This window comes from Hippocampus comes, unplaced genomic scaffold (genome assembly GCF_001891065.2).
Source record: "Hippocampus comes isolate QL1 unplaced genomic scaffold, H_comes_QL1_v1.1 scaffold257, whole genome shotgun sequence".
NCBI lineage: Eukaryota > Metazoa > Chordata > Actinopteri > Syngnathiformes > Syngnathidae > Hippocampus > Hippocampus comes.
Genome location: NW_017804972.1, coordinates 187941 through 202956, shown reverse-complemented (window position 1 = coordinate 202956; position 15016 = coordinate 187941). Strand labels below are relative to the sequence as shown.

Below are 15016 nucleotides of genomic sequence, written 5' to 3'. Positions count from 1 at the left end.
CACGAAGAATAAAAATAAAAATAGCGGTAGCACGAAGAAGAAAAATAAAAAATAGCGGTAAGAAGGAAAAGAGAAGAAAATAATAGAAGAGATCACAGAAAATGGAGAAACGTAGTGAAAATCTGGAGAAAAGTGGGTCAAAGATCGGCCAGGTTAACCGACAGTTTAGGAGAAGTTATGATGTAATTTACATTTCAAAAACCAGAAGCCATTCATTTACGAATGTGATTGCACTTTAGATTTGAATGAGGCAAAATAACATGCTCTTTCCCCTCAAATATATTGTTATAATCATTTGTTTCAGATGTACTGTAATTATTTTCTGTATAAAAAGTAATTTGGTGTTCAAAAAATCTTTTTTCAAACTTGAGTCTTGAAAAAGAGGGGGTCGTCTTATAATCAAGGCCGTCTTATATTCGGGCCAATACGGTAATTCAGTCACATCATAAATAAATAATTCATTTCGATACGAAACACAGTTGACAAATTAACAAACCCAACAAAAGAGGTGATTTCAGTCTTTGGAATATTTACACGCACACTGACCAGCTCATACTGATGAAGTGTTGATTTGAATGGAATAACATTTCACAACTGACGGAAGAGCCCAGAAGCAAAACTTGTGTTCTTTTCCACAACTTAAAAAGCATCTTTGTGTGTTTATTGAACCTGGAATGCAACCTTTGTTTTGTGCGCAGGTCTGGGAAGTTCATCGAGCCCCTCTATCAGGCGTGGGAGGAGCCAGCAGACTCAGAGCTGATCGCCAATAAAACAGTCCACCAGGTATGATGACTGGAGGATCAGATCAACATGCTCCCAAAGATTAACAATTGGAAGGAAAAAAAAAAACAACCACAACTGATGATGATGATGAACACAGTCACCGCTGTTGCTTTGCCAGGGCTCGAAAGAGGATGACTTCGACTTCCTGTGTGGAGAGACGCCCCAGGGTGATGGCATTGTCGGAATGACACCCAACTCCTTGGACTCAAACCCCAGTATCGGCTCACCCCCCGTCTCTTTCCAGAGACATTGCTAGTGCTGCGTCACCGACTCTTGGCCGGACCAGCCCGTACTATTATTCAAGGACAAAGGACTTGTTTTGGTTTTAAAATGGTGTATGTATGTAAGTCTCCCACTACTATTGCATCTGAAGAAGTCATTAAGGTCAAAAAAATGCACAAAACGATGGCCTTGTTTCTGGAGTCGTAGACTTCTGATTTGAATATGAATCATGAGACAGTCCAGTTCTCAGTTATTCCTTTATTATAAAACTGTTAACAGAAAGAATATGAGGCCACAACAAAGATTCAGTCTGGTTGAATGACAGGAAAATGACAATATCGGTTTCTACTGTATGTGCATTGTTCATAAAAATAGCCAGAAGCATGATGGAAGGCTGTTGAGACTCTTGACTACCAACAACACGATTACACAACAGGAGCTACGTCAGCGATTTCCTTATTGTACAACAACATCCCTCACGACATACAGTGATGTTGACTGAACAAACGATGCGCTTGTTGGTCTTGTGTACCAACGCTAAATCTTGCGCCGCTTCAATTCACATGGGGAGAAAGATGTAAAACAATGGGGGGGGGTCAAGGTTTTAGTACTTTTTCTTAGCTGGTCATACAGAGGAAGCAGATGAGGCCGTGTTATTATGGAGTCTCATGAATTTCGATTGTCCTTTACATGCGATGGGATGTGTTTGTTGAAAGGGTAGAAAATAGGTCAGGAAGAAACATTTGAGTCTGTAATATCTGTTTGTTGGGGTCATGCTTCAACATAAGTTTAAACAAGAGTCAACAAGATGTCCGTCAAAAGTCCAGAGAAGGGGAGATGCATCAAGTTTTGGTTGCGTCCATCTGCAGAAGCCGTACTGGAAACTAAGGACGTCTAATTGGATGGATACTTGTTGTGAGCTTTGGCATTAAATGATTGTGTTCCGTCTGTCACTAGGAACCGTGTCTGAAATCAATTTTTACTTTGAGAAGGTGGGTGGGCCAGCAAGTGTCCGGGTGGTTTGGGGTGTCTGATTGCACAGCTTTATTCTTGATCACGTTCTTCCTCGGTCGGCATTTTGGTTCACATGTAGTGAGGGCTGACATCTGGGGCGACTTCCTCCTCTGTCACTGGTTGCAGGTCAGTCAGTGGAAAATGAGAAAACATCAAGTTTAATGCGAGATCGAGAAAGGAAGACAAGAGGTTTCAGTATCTTGGGATGAGCACGAAATGGACAAATACAAATTTTGGCAATTATAAGTGTTAAGTATGTTGTTGAAAGAAAACATTTTGATTGTAGCAATGCAAATTCTTGCTACATGATCGTCATTTACCATTTTGCTTAAGTGCAGCCCGAAAAGTTACTATTTTTGTTTACTTGTTTTTTTAAGATGGAATCCACTTTAAAGCACCAATCGCTAACAAATGTATTAAATTAATTTTGTTGTCAGGTCCAAGCTTGCCGTGACCTGCTCATTTTATTTTGAAATGACAGGATGTGCCTCTTGAGAAAATGTCTTCTCAATGAGGAAGAGGTGACCTGTGAACAGGAACTAAACTGTTCAAATGTCACCCCAGTGGAGAAAAGAGACAAACTGCAGCCGTTTTTTTTTAGTAGCATTACCGCACGGGGGTCAAACTCAAGGTGAAGGGGGGACAGCCAGATCTGGACTGTCCCACGGAAGCAAATCATATGTCAACTTCCGTGACCCTTGCTAAAATCTGTCCAAAAAAATTTTTAATTTTCATGTGTAATGAATAAATGTTCAGAATTTGCAATATATATTTTTATACCCTTTTTACACTCACTTGAACAAACAAAATGGAAGCTGTGTTTTTTTCCCGCTTTTTTTTCGTCACACTTCTGCTTTTAAATTAGATTGTAGTTCCATAGCTCTTCGGGTCCCCAAACAATATTAAAGTTCCAAAGCATGTTTAATTGCTTTGAGAGCCACATTTATATGAGCTGGGCTGACAGATATAAAACAAAAAAGTGACAATGTTGTTCACGTTTATTTGCGTAGAAAGGAGGTGGTCCAGTGGTTTGCGCGTCAACCTCACAGTGCAGAGGTCATGAGTTCGATCTCTGGCCTTCCTGTGTGGGGTTTGCAGGCTCTCCCCATGCTAGCGTGGGTTTTCTCCGGGTACTCCGGTTTCCTCCCACATTCCAAAAACATGCATGGCAGGCTGATTGAACACTCCAAATTGTCCCTAGGTGTGAGTGTGAGCGCGAATGGTTGTTCGTCTCTGTGTGCCCTGCGATTGGCTGGCAACCGGTTCAGGGTGTCCCCCGCCTACTGCCCGAAGACGGCTGGGATAGGCTCCAGCACCCCCCGCGACCCTTGTGAGGATGAAGCGGATCGGAAAATGGATGGATGCTTTGAAAGGGTAAGCCAATGTTTTTTGTTTTAACCAGCTGAGAGCACGTGATACCTTTGTCATCATTGGGGAGGGTGAATACGCCCTGCACCAGCTCTTTGGCCTCAACAGCCAGCTGCAAAGCGGGATCAGGAAGAGGCGACAAGGTGTCAGGACTATCTGCAGCCGGTGACGGCCTGTTGCTCCTGCGACGTAAAACAGAAAGCAAAATAGTAAATTAACAGCGGGGCAGCAGACAGCGGAGTTAAGAATGTATGCCTTACCCAAGTTCTCCTCCAAACAGACTGGGTGTTGTTAATACCTTGTGGACGTTCTGAGGGCAGAGCACAGGCACAATAATTAGGTGGCATCAAATCAAGTAGACTCCTCTCAGTTTGGGGGCATTCCAATTGGGCTAAAAATGTATCACCCAATAAAACTCAAATCACTCCAGTTATTCAGGGGATGGCCAATTGTAGTGTTGGCATCATATTTACGTACAGGCCAATGTTCAGCCCAGTCCATTGTACCTTTCATTATCATGACACAACTTTTGGCTCCACATGAGTGTTGTACCTGTGCAAAGCCGAGCAGTCTTTTATTGGACATCTCAAGATGTTTTCTGTTGACCTCAGACTTCCGAAGCTGACAGTCGATGGCAGTCAGCCTCTTGCTCAGTTCCTGCACCTCTTCCTGGCAAAAACACATTTCACATAACGCCATGAATTAATTCAGATATTAACAATATAAAGAGTCTCAATGGACTCTTATGAAATGAAAGATGTGATTCTTTTAACTTTGAAGACATATTTATTTTTGCTGTGGGCTTGAATACATTTGAGTTTGATGATCAACATTCGAGCTTTAATTTCTAGGAATGTACTTCTGGATCTCATACAGAAATTGGAAGAGAGCGCCCATTTTTCATGTTAACAAAATTATTGGAACATTTGACTGACTGTCATATTCTGTTGCCCATGTGTGGCCCACTGAGATGATTATTTGAACACTAAATATTGGTGAATATCGATGGTGATTTCAGATTTGGGTTTTGCCTCTTAGGTGGACATTTATATCAGTATAACGATCATTGAATTCCCAGTACTGTCCATGGGTGAAAGATAGACAGTTGTGAAGCTGGAAAAAAATTCCAATACAATCATTTGTAACTTTCTGAAGAATGAAGTGACATTAAAATGTTAAACGTTGAATGGGGTAGATTCAGGAAAACCATCCCAGTTGTTCACAGAAACACGCGGAATGACATTAAAATGTTAAACGTTGAATGGGGTAGATTAAGGAAAACCGTTGTTCACAGAAACACGCGGAGAGCTGTCAAGAAAAGATCAATAAAAACCTCCAGGGGGCAGCAGAGAATGTACCTGAATCAACGAGTGCTACGACTTGATGAACAAAACGTACTGAGGTTACAAAGCACTCATTAAAAGGCAGAATATAAGACCAGACTGGAATTCCATCAAATTCTAAAATGGTGAGACACAAAAATTCAAAGACTGATGAGACAAGAGCAGAACGGCTAAATAAAGCGTTGAGAAATAAAGGCTGCTCATGATCACAAAGGGGGTGACCTTTAGGGGGCGCACTTTCATGGCAACAGCAAAATGAACTCAGAGGCTTGGAGAATCATTTGTCCACCAATGTATAAAAGGAAAAAAAAAACGGTACACCCAAACTGTGTGGGAAATCATTCGTCACCTTATCCGGTGGTGTAGTGGACGCTACAGCTTCTTGTTTACTTTCAAACTTAGTTTGTAGCAGACCTGTGCACATTTGGAGCATGACATCTCTGATCCACTGGAGTGCTGCAACTGTTTGTATTGTCCGTTTTATGATGTTTTACCTATTCAGTTCGTATTTCTGTTTGTTTATTACTTATTTTCTATTTTAAAGTTTTATGTGTCTCACTAAGCTATTTTAGAAACCTGCCTTGGGACGACGGCTGAAAAGTAGCATTTATGCTAAGTCCGGCGCATTTACACTGTTTATTCTTGTGTTGATTACTGTGCACTGTCCCAATGAATCAAACAAATAAATAAATAAATAGTGGTTCAATTGCTTGACTTGGCAGTGAGTTCAGTTCCCACCGTACCATTACTTTTGGAGCGTAACGTTTCAGATCACCTGGATAAGCTCGGACTGCAAAGAAAGAGATCCAACGATTCAACGGGAGCGGAATAACAAAGGGCCAAGAGATCACTGCAACTGATGATTTGAATGGGAGTCGGAGTAAGGTCGCCGGTCCCTGAGAGGCAGCGTGAAACCAAGGGATTTAGCGCTCGAGATGAAAAGCTCTGAGTGGTGAGGCGGGAGAGCCTGAGAGCGAGAGCAAATGAGTGAAAAGCCTCTGCTTCATCACAGCGAGGTTGCCGCTGAATATTGTGGCTGCGGCTCAAGCGGCTCAGTCAGAGCGAGTGTGCTTCACTGGGACTGACAATGCTGCAGGCACCCACCGGGTGAGGGAGGAGGCAGGAAAGAATGCAGAATAGAAACGCTCAAGCCTATTTTAGAACTACGGAACATCAGCTGCTGCGCCTTCTCTGCATCGAGCCTTTTCTTATGGCACAGGGGAACAAACGACACGATGAGACATACTATATAATGAAGAAAAAAAAAACACTCAGAGTTCCATGTAATTATGCTGCGACGGAAGAGCGAGGATTACACTTGATGCTGGCTGGGGTGTGAGTGTGTAGTGTGAAAGAACAACTAATCTGCTGCTTTTCACAAAAAAAAAAAAAAAACGCCCTGCATCATCTAATGAGATCCAGCACGAGTCCTGTGTCTCTGTGTTTGACTGTTTTTTTTATTTTTTTTTTTTAAATAACGCGTTACTGAGAGAGTCTGACTTTGATTGACAGACTCACTTTTGTGGCCTCTCCTCCTCGTGCTTGTCTCTTGCTCGCCAGCTGGTTCTTTAGGTCTTTAATCTCAGCCTCAAGCAGCTGGATCACCTCCTCGTAGTCCTGCTCGGCACTGCTCGCGTGGCGCTGCACCACCTCGGCTTCCGCTGCTTGCAGACGGCTCTTCAGACGGGCGTTCTCCTCCACAGTCAAACACGCTTTCTGAAAGGATGCTCTGTAGTCAGTGTATCTTCTTAACTGGAAATTCTTTTTGTTTTCACGTTTAAATATCATCTGATGCACGAGACACTCCTTTTGTGTCATTGTCTCATACCTCAGAGGTCTTCTGCAGCTCATCCTCAAGCGTTTTCTTGCTGTGCTCCATGTCCTTTAGTACCACCTGTCAAAACAAACAACATGCCAAAAAAAAAAAAAAAATGCAACTCATTGAACTGAATGATAGAAACTGTAAGAACAGTGTGGATATAGTGTGCATCGAGAAAAAGGTCAATGAATTAAAGTAGTGCATACTTACTGACTTGTACTATTCCAGTTGATAGACTTGTATTGATTTGCCTTTTAGAATGGTAAAACTCCATCAATGTAATGTAGCGTGTTGTGTTATGTCTGATTTGTCACAAAAAGAACATTCAAGTCAGGCTTGGCCTTACTTCTCAGCAGTCAGTATAAATAAGGTTGGGTGACACACCAGAACAAACCTGAACATACAAATTGACTGTCTGACACTGCAGATTATACAAAATTATAAAACCTCACACTTCGTATTTCGATCTACTACACATTATTAATTAAACATTTGATTTCCCTTTCAAATTGATCCAAAAATATGAAATGAACAGAAAGAAAAATCTTTACAGCATGGGTCATTTGGGTGGCTATGTGGTTCAATGTATGCTTGTGAATTTATATCATCAAACAGCCAAAGCTGTTCTGTAATTAAAATTATTCGTTATCGTATGTCATAAATATCAATGAAAAAAAAAAAAAACAGCACTGGAATTCACCGGGTACTTGTGAAAACAAGTTTGGGGGGGGGGGGGGTTGTGGTTGTGTGGTAGAAAGAAAAATCTTTACAGCATGGGTCATTTGGGTGGCTATGTGGTTCAATGTATGCTTGTGAATTTATATCATCAAACAGCCAAAGCTGTTCTGTAATTAAAATTATTCGTTATCGTATGTCATAAATATCAATGAAAAAAAAAAAAAACAGCACTGGAATTCACCGGGTACTTGTGAAAACAAGTTTGGGGGGGGGGGGGGTTTGGTCATGATTGCTCACTCATGGGTGGCACGATAGGCTAGTCTTGTTGAGGTACGTTTTTAGCAAGGTATCAACCCATAAACCCAAACTCGAGAGGCGCGCCATTTCAATTCGACTGCAGAAACAGTATGATATGATTCAGTTTTATGTGTGCTGCACAACACAAACTGTAGGCTGCAAACATCACAGCGTATGCCGTGCTGGTGTGGCCATGGCCTCAGTCTGAGAGCGAGCATGCGCTCACCTTGAGCTGCTTCATCTGGGTTTGCAGCTCTTTCACCTCACTCTGAAACTGCTCCAGCTCCTCACTGTTGTAGCTGCACTCCGATTCATATGTCTGCGGACGCAAACGCAAATTTACACACACGGGTCCAATTAGATAGCGATCATCGTGAATAAACTACACGTCACTCGGATGAGGATGAGATGACTGCTTACAGGGGAGTGGAAGGCCGACGTGTCCATCAGACTGGCTGCTTCGTGATAGGAGAACATGAAAGGACCTGCACCTAAACTGAGCTCCTCCAAGTTGTCCTGGAAAATGGTCCGTGTGGCCTCAACAAACTCTGATAAAGTTCGGAGAGGGCATGTCAGTTAGAAGTAAGATTTTTTTTCGAATCAAAATGCTTTGGAAATATCACTTCTATTTGCATCGTAAAGTTACGATGAACTCTGATTACATAATCAGTGCTAAAGCTCCCGTGGAAGTGGGCTGCCTGCTTACGTGTTGTATTTGCTACTCACGCCTTCCTGTTTAGAGCTCGCATGCTCTCCTTGTGCTTGCAATGGGTTTTGTTCCTGGGAACTTCCTCCCACATTCAAAACGATGCATGTTAAATCCATAGGTATGAATGTGAATATTGACTATAAACATACCAGGCAAGGTGTACTGCCACCTGCCAAAAGTCAGTCCCCATGACCATGATATGGAACATTGATGGAGGGATTTGTGCTTTTTCCATTACTGTTAAATCACAAAATAAAGTATGGCTAAGAAATAAATCCAACATCCACGAGTGAAAAAGCATGTGCCCTGTGTTCCTGATTTCTGATTTTCCTTCATCTTTATTGCACTGAAATGTTTCAGATTACCAAACAAAGTAGGGGCTAATTTGCAGTGAGTAATAAAAAGACGTTGCGCTATATGCATCCATCCATACCGCTTATGCTCAAGAGGATCGGGTGTGTGCTTGAACCTATCCTAACTGACTTTGGGCGAGAGGCGGGGTACAGCCTAAACACACCCACAGTCACACCTATGGCCAATTTATAGAGTTCAGTTAAGATACCATGCATGTTTTTGGATTGGGGGAGGCTACCTGAGAACCCGGACAAAAGCCAGACAAGCATGGATAGAGCATACTGTACAAATTCCACACAGGAAGCCCGGTGCCCGGATATGAACCCATGAACTCTGAACTGTGAGGAGAATGTGCTAACCAGTCGGTTGCTGAGTGCTCAAGAACAAAGTGTTCAATGTGCAAGGATGAACAGGCATTACTGATGTCGGGGCTCCAGAGCAGTGCGTGAGTTAAACGGTCTGAAAGTTTGCGGAACGGAGAGAAGCTTCTTCTTCAGCCTGGTGGTCCTGCTCTGGATTCTCTTTAGCTTCCTTCCTGAGGGGAAGAGATGGAGGAGGGTGTGTGCGGGGTGGGCTTGGTCCGCTGGTGAAGACGTCTCGAGTTGCAGGGAGGCCGTTTCCCCAAATCCGCCTTTACCATCTTTTGAAAAGCCTTCCTTTCGGGAGCCACACATGGTGATGATGGTGCTGAGGACGCTCTTCCACACACTTCTAGAGAAGCTCCTCATGAAACAGTTCCCTAATCCAGCACATCACAGCTATTGGATGAAGCAGAGACATTGGTGAGCCGCCTTCTGTAGACAGGAAGTGTTTCGGCTCCAGGTGAGGTCCTTGGTAAGGTGGACTTCAAGGTTCTAAGTATTTGGAAACCACTTCCACTGCTGCTCCTCGGATGTGCAGAGGAAAAAAGGGGTGTCTGTTTTTCCTTAAGTGCACCAACATCTCCTTGGTCTTCTTCACATTAATGCAAAGGTTGTTTCTGCACCAGAACGCCAGATGTTCTATACTCCTCTCTGTACTCTGATGCACTGGGGTTCATGATGCATCCCACTACCACTGTGGCATCTGTAAACTTCACTGAAAGACAGCTTGGGAATTTCACAGAGCAGTCATATGGTCAGTAGTGTGAACCGCGGGGGGCTCAGCACACAACTCTGTGGGTTGAGCCAGTGATGGTACTGTGGAGATCTGACTGAGACGGGGATGAACTCAGCCCAAGAATGTTCAGCTTTTGCATCAGCTTCTGTGAGATGATGGTGTTGAAAACGGAGGAGAAATTCAGGGTTCGTAGAGATGTTGATGTAATTCTTGATCGGCACCATGATCAGCTTCTCAAAGCACTTCATGACTATCGGAGCGAGGACTACCAGCCGCTCGTCATTCAGACCTTGTGGAGGTTTTAGGTATGGGGGTGATGGGGGAAGTTTTTAGGCAGGGTGGGCCAGATGCTCGTTGGAGCGAGAGAGAAAATGTCTGTTAGTATCTTGGACAGCTGATGGGCACAGTCTCTTTGTACCTGCCCTGGGATATTGTCAGGTCTTTCGGCTTTGCGGGGGTTAAACTTTACAACGTTCTCCTCACGTCTGCTGGGGACAAGCGGGGCTGCGTGTTTATCGGGTGGTGCCATGAGTCTGACATTCGGGGTGCTGTTGCTGGGGTCCTTGAAGCGGGGAGACAAACTTGCTGAGGGCATCGGGCAGAGAGGGGTCTTTTGAGCACTGAGCATCCTTGGTGTCGTTTGTGATGCACGTTCATGCCTTTGCACGTGCTCTAAGCATCATTGGAGTTGAAGTGGCCCTGGATTTTCTGAGATTTTAGCCCTCTTGATTCTTCCTGCTACCGTTCAGATGTTTTGATGTCCTGAATGTAGCATCAGTAGCCTTCAGAAATCAACCACGGCTTCTGGTGCGGGTAGATCGTGATTTCCTTGTTTTGGCGCAGTTGTGTCACCAAGGTATTATTTTGAAGGTGTTTCATAGGTCCTTCTTTGCATATACGGTAACGGGTATTTCAAATTCAACACGTTTTCAGACAAAGCTACAGAAACAGAACAGGCTTACGGCTCCACGTGACATCGCGCACAAGTGCCACAACCAATAAGTGACATCCAGCCATCACAATGGAGTTGCGATTTGACAGCGTTTCAACACGGATCTGTCACTTGCAGTTGAGGCAACTCGAAGCAGCTATCCGTTTGCACGTGTGCGTGTGTGTTTATGAGGGACTCACCTCCGTAGGCCACAGTGCCTTGCGGGTCTGTCGTCAGGCTCTGTCGTAACTTCTTTCTTTTCTCGTCCGTGACATCCAAGCCGAGAAAGGACAGAGCCTGCAAGTGATAAACAGAGTTAACGTGAAGACAATCACTGCAACAACAGAAGCGCCACTTGTCAGGCTTGAGATGATTATGCATATTGGCAAGCATATTGATGACATACCAAGAAGCTGGAACAAGAAATGGATATACATTTAAAACACAAAAAGAGCAAACAGCACAAACAGTCTTCAAAATGACATCATAATCAACACATTTTTCATAGTTTCAGCAAAATTGTCAACCATTATCCATGCAGGGCTGATGAGGATTACATGCAGATGTAAATATCCAATCGCAAGTTGCATTAAGGTCTCAGGCAGAATGGTTATCTCTCCTTTATAAATGTTGATTTGAATGTATGGTTTATGCCCTATACAGTTATATTTGCTTTTAATACAGACAGACAAAGGATACCATCAAAATTGTTTTTTGTTCTTTCGCAGTGTACATGTAAGGTTTGTCATATACTCCTGAACTATTACTTAACTACTACTGAACTATTGAAACGTTTTCTCTCTAATCTTATGAACAAATTGGTAAACGGGGGGCTCAGCTCCATCTGTGTGGGATCTTGACAAAACACAAAACAACAACAAGCAGCCCATACGGCTGAATCAGTCACAGCAGGTACAGAACCGCAGAGCGATGTGACCTTTGAAGGCAAGGGTGAGCGTCAGGCACCACGAGATCAAGTGCGAATCGAGTATGGTGAAAACTCAATTGAAGTGTGTTAGAGTAAAAGAGCCGGCAGAGTCAGATTGCGAGAAAGATCAATAGTTAGATGAGGAGAGAAAGAGCTTGGGGCTGGAAGAGGGTGCAAAAGAGGAAAAACAGAAAAAAGAAGCTGCAAGTGAGTTTATCAGAATGAGAGAAATTCCCTGAGTACAATCAGTCTGAAGACATGAAAGAAGTTGAACTCACACATCAAAGGTCCTGATAGAGTTACAGTTTTCAAAGCTTGCATTCAACAAACACGGGGTTCACTTCATGTGGCGACTGATTTCCTTTTTCTTTCCCAACATAGCCAGAACAATCCAGGATATATTTTGTTTGACAATAATACTTTACTATTGTTGGGAGAGGGAGGGAGAGGATGTTGTGGTTGCGGCGGAATCCTTTCGCCGTCCTCTGCGTCCTCCGCGTGTTCGTTTGAATTCGGGTTGACTTAATGTGTGAAATCAGAGGCTGGGAATGGAGAAGTTGTTTCATGAAGATTTTATGAGAACGTTCCGGGCACAAGTGTGATACAAACAATGGTTGTGGTCAGAGCACAAATGCACAAAAGCACTATCTCAAGGCAAGTCTTATATACTCTAAACAGGGCGTAGCTTTGAATTGATACTTCACTTTCGGTTTTCCGATGACTGTTGCAGTGCTTTCGTTTTTCCAAAAGTTTTTCCAATATTTTCATTTATTAATAACATAACTGTTGCAGCGCTTTCATTTCTCCAAAAATTGTTCCAATAGTTTCATCTACGAATAACATAACTGTTGCAGCACTTTCGTCTCTAGCAGGTTTGAATAAGACTGTGGGTGTGAAACCGCAAGTCAGCAAGGGGATGCATGCACAGCGTTGTCTCGTATTAGTCTGCAAAGGTGTCAAAATTAGTCTCGTCGCTGAGGCAGTTCAAAGTGAGGTCACATCATAGTCAAAGTGTGTCTATTCGTAATATGTCGTCAAGCTGATAATGCACATAGCTAAATAATGGCTTCACTATACAGGTATTATAAAACTCCAATTGTGAAAAAATGTAAATAAAAACAGAATATAATTATTTGCAAATCATTTTCAACCGATACTCAATTGATTACACGACAAGACATGATATTTAAGGTTCATTATATTAACTCATTCAGTACCAGCCAATTCTAGACCAAGTCTGAAAAGACGTTTAAAAACGTCTTTGGGAGTGAATGAGTTAAATGCATATATATATTTGCAAATATTCAGTCCTTTTGAATTTGTCTGCAACTCATTCCAAGAAAGATGGGACAGGGGCATGTTTACCGCATCACTTTTTCTTTTAACAAGATTCAAAAAGCATTTGTGAACTGAGGACATGAATTGTTGAAGCTTTGTGGGTGGAATTCTTTCCCATACTTGCTTGATGTTGCTCAACAATCCGGGATCCCCGTCGTCATATTTTACTTAAGTTTCAGATCTGGGCTGCTGGCAGGCCAGTCTAGCATTTGCACTCTTGGGCTATAAAACCATGCTGTTGTAATGTGCGGAATATGGCTTGGCATTATCTTGCTGAAATAAGCAGGGCCGTCGTTTGGATGGCAGCAAATGTTGCTCCAAAACAGGCATTAATGGTGCCTTCACAGAAGCTACCATGACCGCGAATAAACAATGCCACATTGACGGGTGTCATCATCAGCCATTTTATCACCGGTCCGGGCTCTCTTTCGGACATTTTGGAGCCACGTCAACATTTATGGGTTCAAGTGTTTTCAATTAGCACCCATGTAATTGTTACAATGCAAGCCAAAATGTTGAATTACTGAAAGAGCAACACTAAGTGCAGCAGAGAAATAGAACAAGAGAGGGTGCAGTGGGATCATGTGAAATCTCAGTATACTGTACTGTAAAATGCCCCAGTACGCGAGATGAAACCCAGGGGTGTCAAACTCATTTTTGGCGCGGTCCACATTTTAGTAACCGTTTCACTAAGAGGAGCGTTATGACTGAAACCATATAAAGAAGTCAAGAATAACTGTTGATTCAACTATTGTTTAAGTTACGATCATGAGGGGTTTGGTAACAAGAAAATGCTTAGAATATATCCATCCATCCAGCCATCCATCCAGTCATTTTTAACCACTTCCTCACAAGGGTTGTGGGGGGTTCTGGAGCCTATCCCAGCTGTCTTCGGCCAGTAGGTGGGGGGACACCCTGAACTGGTTGCCAGCCAAACACAGGGCACACATAGATATACCTGTACAACCATTCACACTCACAATCTCACAGGATGTGTTACATTCACCTATGGTGCATATTTTTGTAATGTGGGAGGAAACCTGAGTACCTGCAGAAGACCCATGCTGGTGCGGGGAGATCATGCAAACTCCACACAGGAAGGCCAGAGCTGGGATCGAACCCACAACCTCTGCACTGTGCGGTTGACACGCTAACCACTCGACCACCGGGCCGCCCCACTTAGAATATATCTCTTATTCATTACATAAGAGAATTTTTAAAAAAATTACATTTTAGAAAGGATCATGGAAGTTGACATGCTTGAGCTGCTTTCGCGGGCCACATAAAATTATGTGGCGGGCCAGATATGGCCCCCGGGCCTTGAGTTTGACACCTGTGCTGGAACCCGATAACAGGATAAGCTGTCCACTGTAGTAACCGCTGTTCCTGAAAGTGTTAATGTACTGTCCCTAAGAACTGGTTTCAATTGCTGGGAAAAATGTCTGATCGGACTCACCAAATCCAACTTGTCTGATTTGAGCCGAATGTAGGGGTCGAGTGTGATCTTAGGTTTGGTCCTTGTGGGTGAACTCTGATTGGTTGAATCTAGAGAGGGAAAAGAAAAGATGGAGTTAAACAAGTGGCTCAAGGACAAGGATAGTATGTGAGCTGATTGGGCAATAACAGACAGGGTATATCACCCGATAATCTGGACTAATCAAGTGGATGTATCTGGATTTTGGAGAAGAGGGTTGTTGCGGTTATCAGGGTATGGCTTGGCATTATCTTGCTGAAATAAGCAGGGCCGTCGTTTGGATGGCAGCAAATGTTGCTCCAAAACAGGCATTAATGGTGCCTTCACAGAAGCTACCATGACCGCGAATAAACAATGCCACATTGACGGGTGTCATCATCAGCCATTTTATCACCGGTCCGGGCTCTCTTTCGGACATTTTGGAGCCACGTCAACATTTATGGGTTCAAGTGTTTTCAATTAGCACCCATGTAATTGTTACAATGCAAGCCAAAATGTTGAATTACTGAAAGAGCAACACTAAGTGCAGCAGAGAAATAGAACAAGAGAGGGTGCAGTGGGATCATGTGAAATCTCAGTATACTGTACTGTAAAATGCCCCAGTACGCGAGATGAAACCCAGGGGTGTCAAACTCATTTTTGGCGCGGTCCACATTTTAG

The 15016-nt window shown here is 43.2% G+C and overlaps 2 protein-coding genes across 3 annotated transcripts in view; one reads left to right on the top strand and one right to left on the bottom strand.

Moving 5' to 3' along the window:
- The window catches only part of rrn3 (RRN3 homolog, RNA polymerase I transcription factor), a 23100-nt gene extending 21868 nt beyond the window's left edge, over positions 1-1232 (top strand). The window contains exons 16-17 of the mRNA XM_019892309.1: positions 699-783; positions 902-1232. Coding sequence (XP_019747868.1) covers positions 699-783; positions 902-1039 — 223 coding nt within the window. The 3' untranslated portion in view covers positions 1040-1232. The remainder of the gene's footprint in view (positions 1-698; positions 784-901) is intronic.
- Positions 1233-1615: 383 nt separating this feature from the next.
- LOC109529110 (syntaxin-binding protein 4) overlaps positions 1616-15016 on the bottom strand; it is a 55522-nt gene continuing 42121 nt past the window's right edge. For both annotated transcript variants that reach the window (XM_019892287.1, XM_019892297.1), the window contains 9 exons: positions 10817-10913; positions 7945-8072; positions 7751-7843; positions 6559-6624; positions 6249-6446; positions 3940-4056; positions 3648-3697; positions 3439-3569; positions 1616-2135 (listed from right to left, as the gene is read on the bottom strand). In XM_019892287.1, coding sequence (XP_019747846.1) covers positions 2089-2135; positions 3439-3569; positions 3648-3697; positions 3940-4056; positions 6249-6446; positions 6559-6624; positions 7751-7843; positions 7945-8072; positions 10817-10913 — 927 coding nt within the window. In that variant the 3' untranslated portion in view covers positions 1616-2088. The remainder of the gene's footprint in view (positions 2136-3438; positions 3570-3647; positions 3698-3939; positions 4057-6248; positions 6447-6558; positions 6625-7750; positions 7844-7944; positions 8073-10816; positions 10914-15016) is intronic.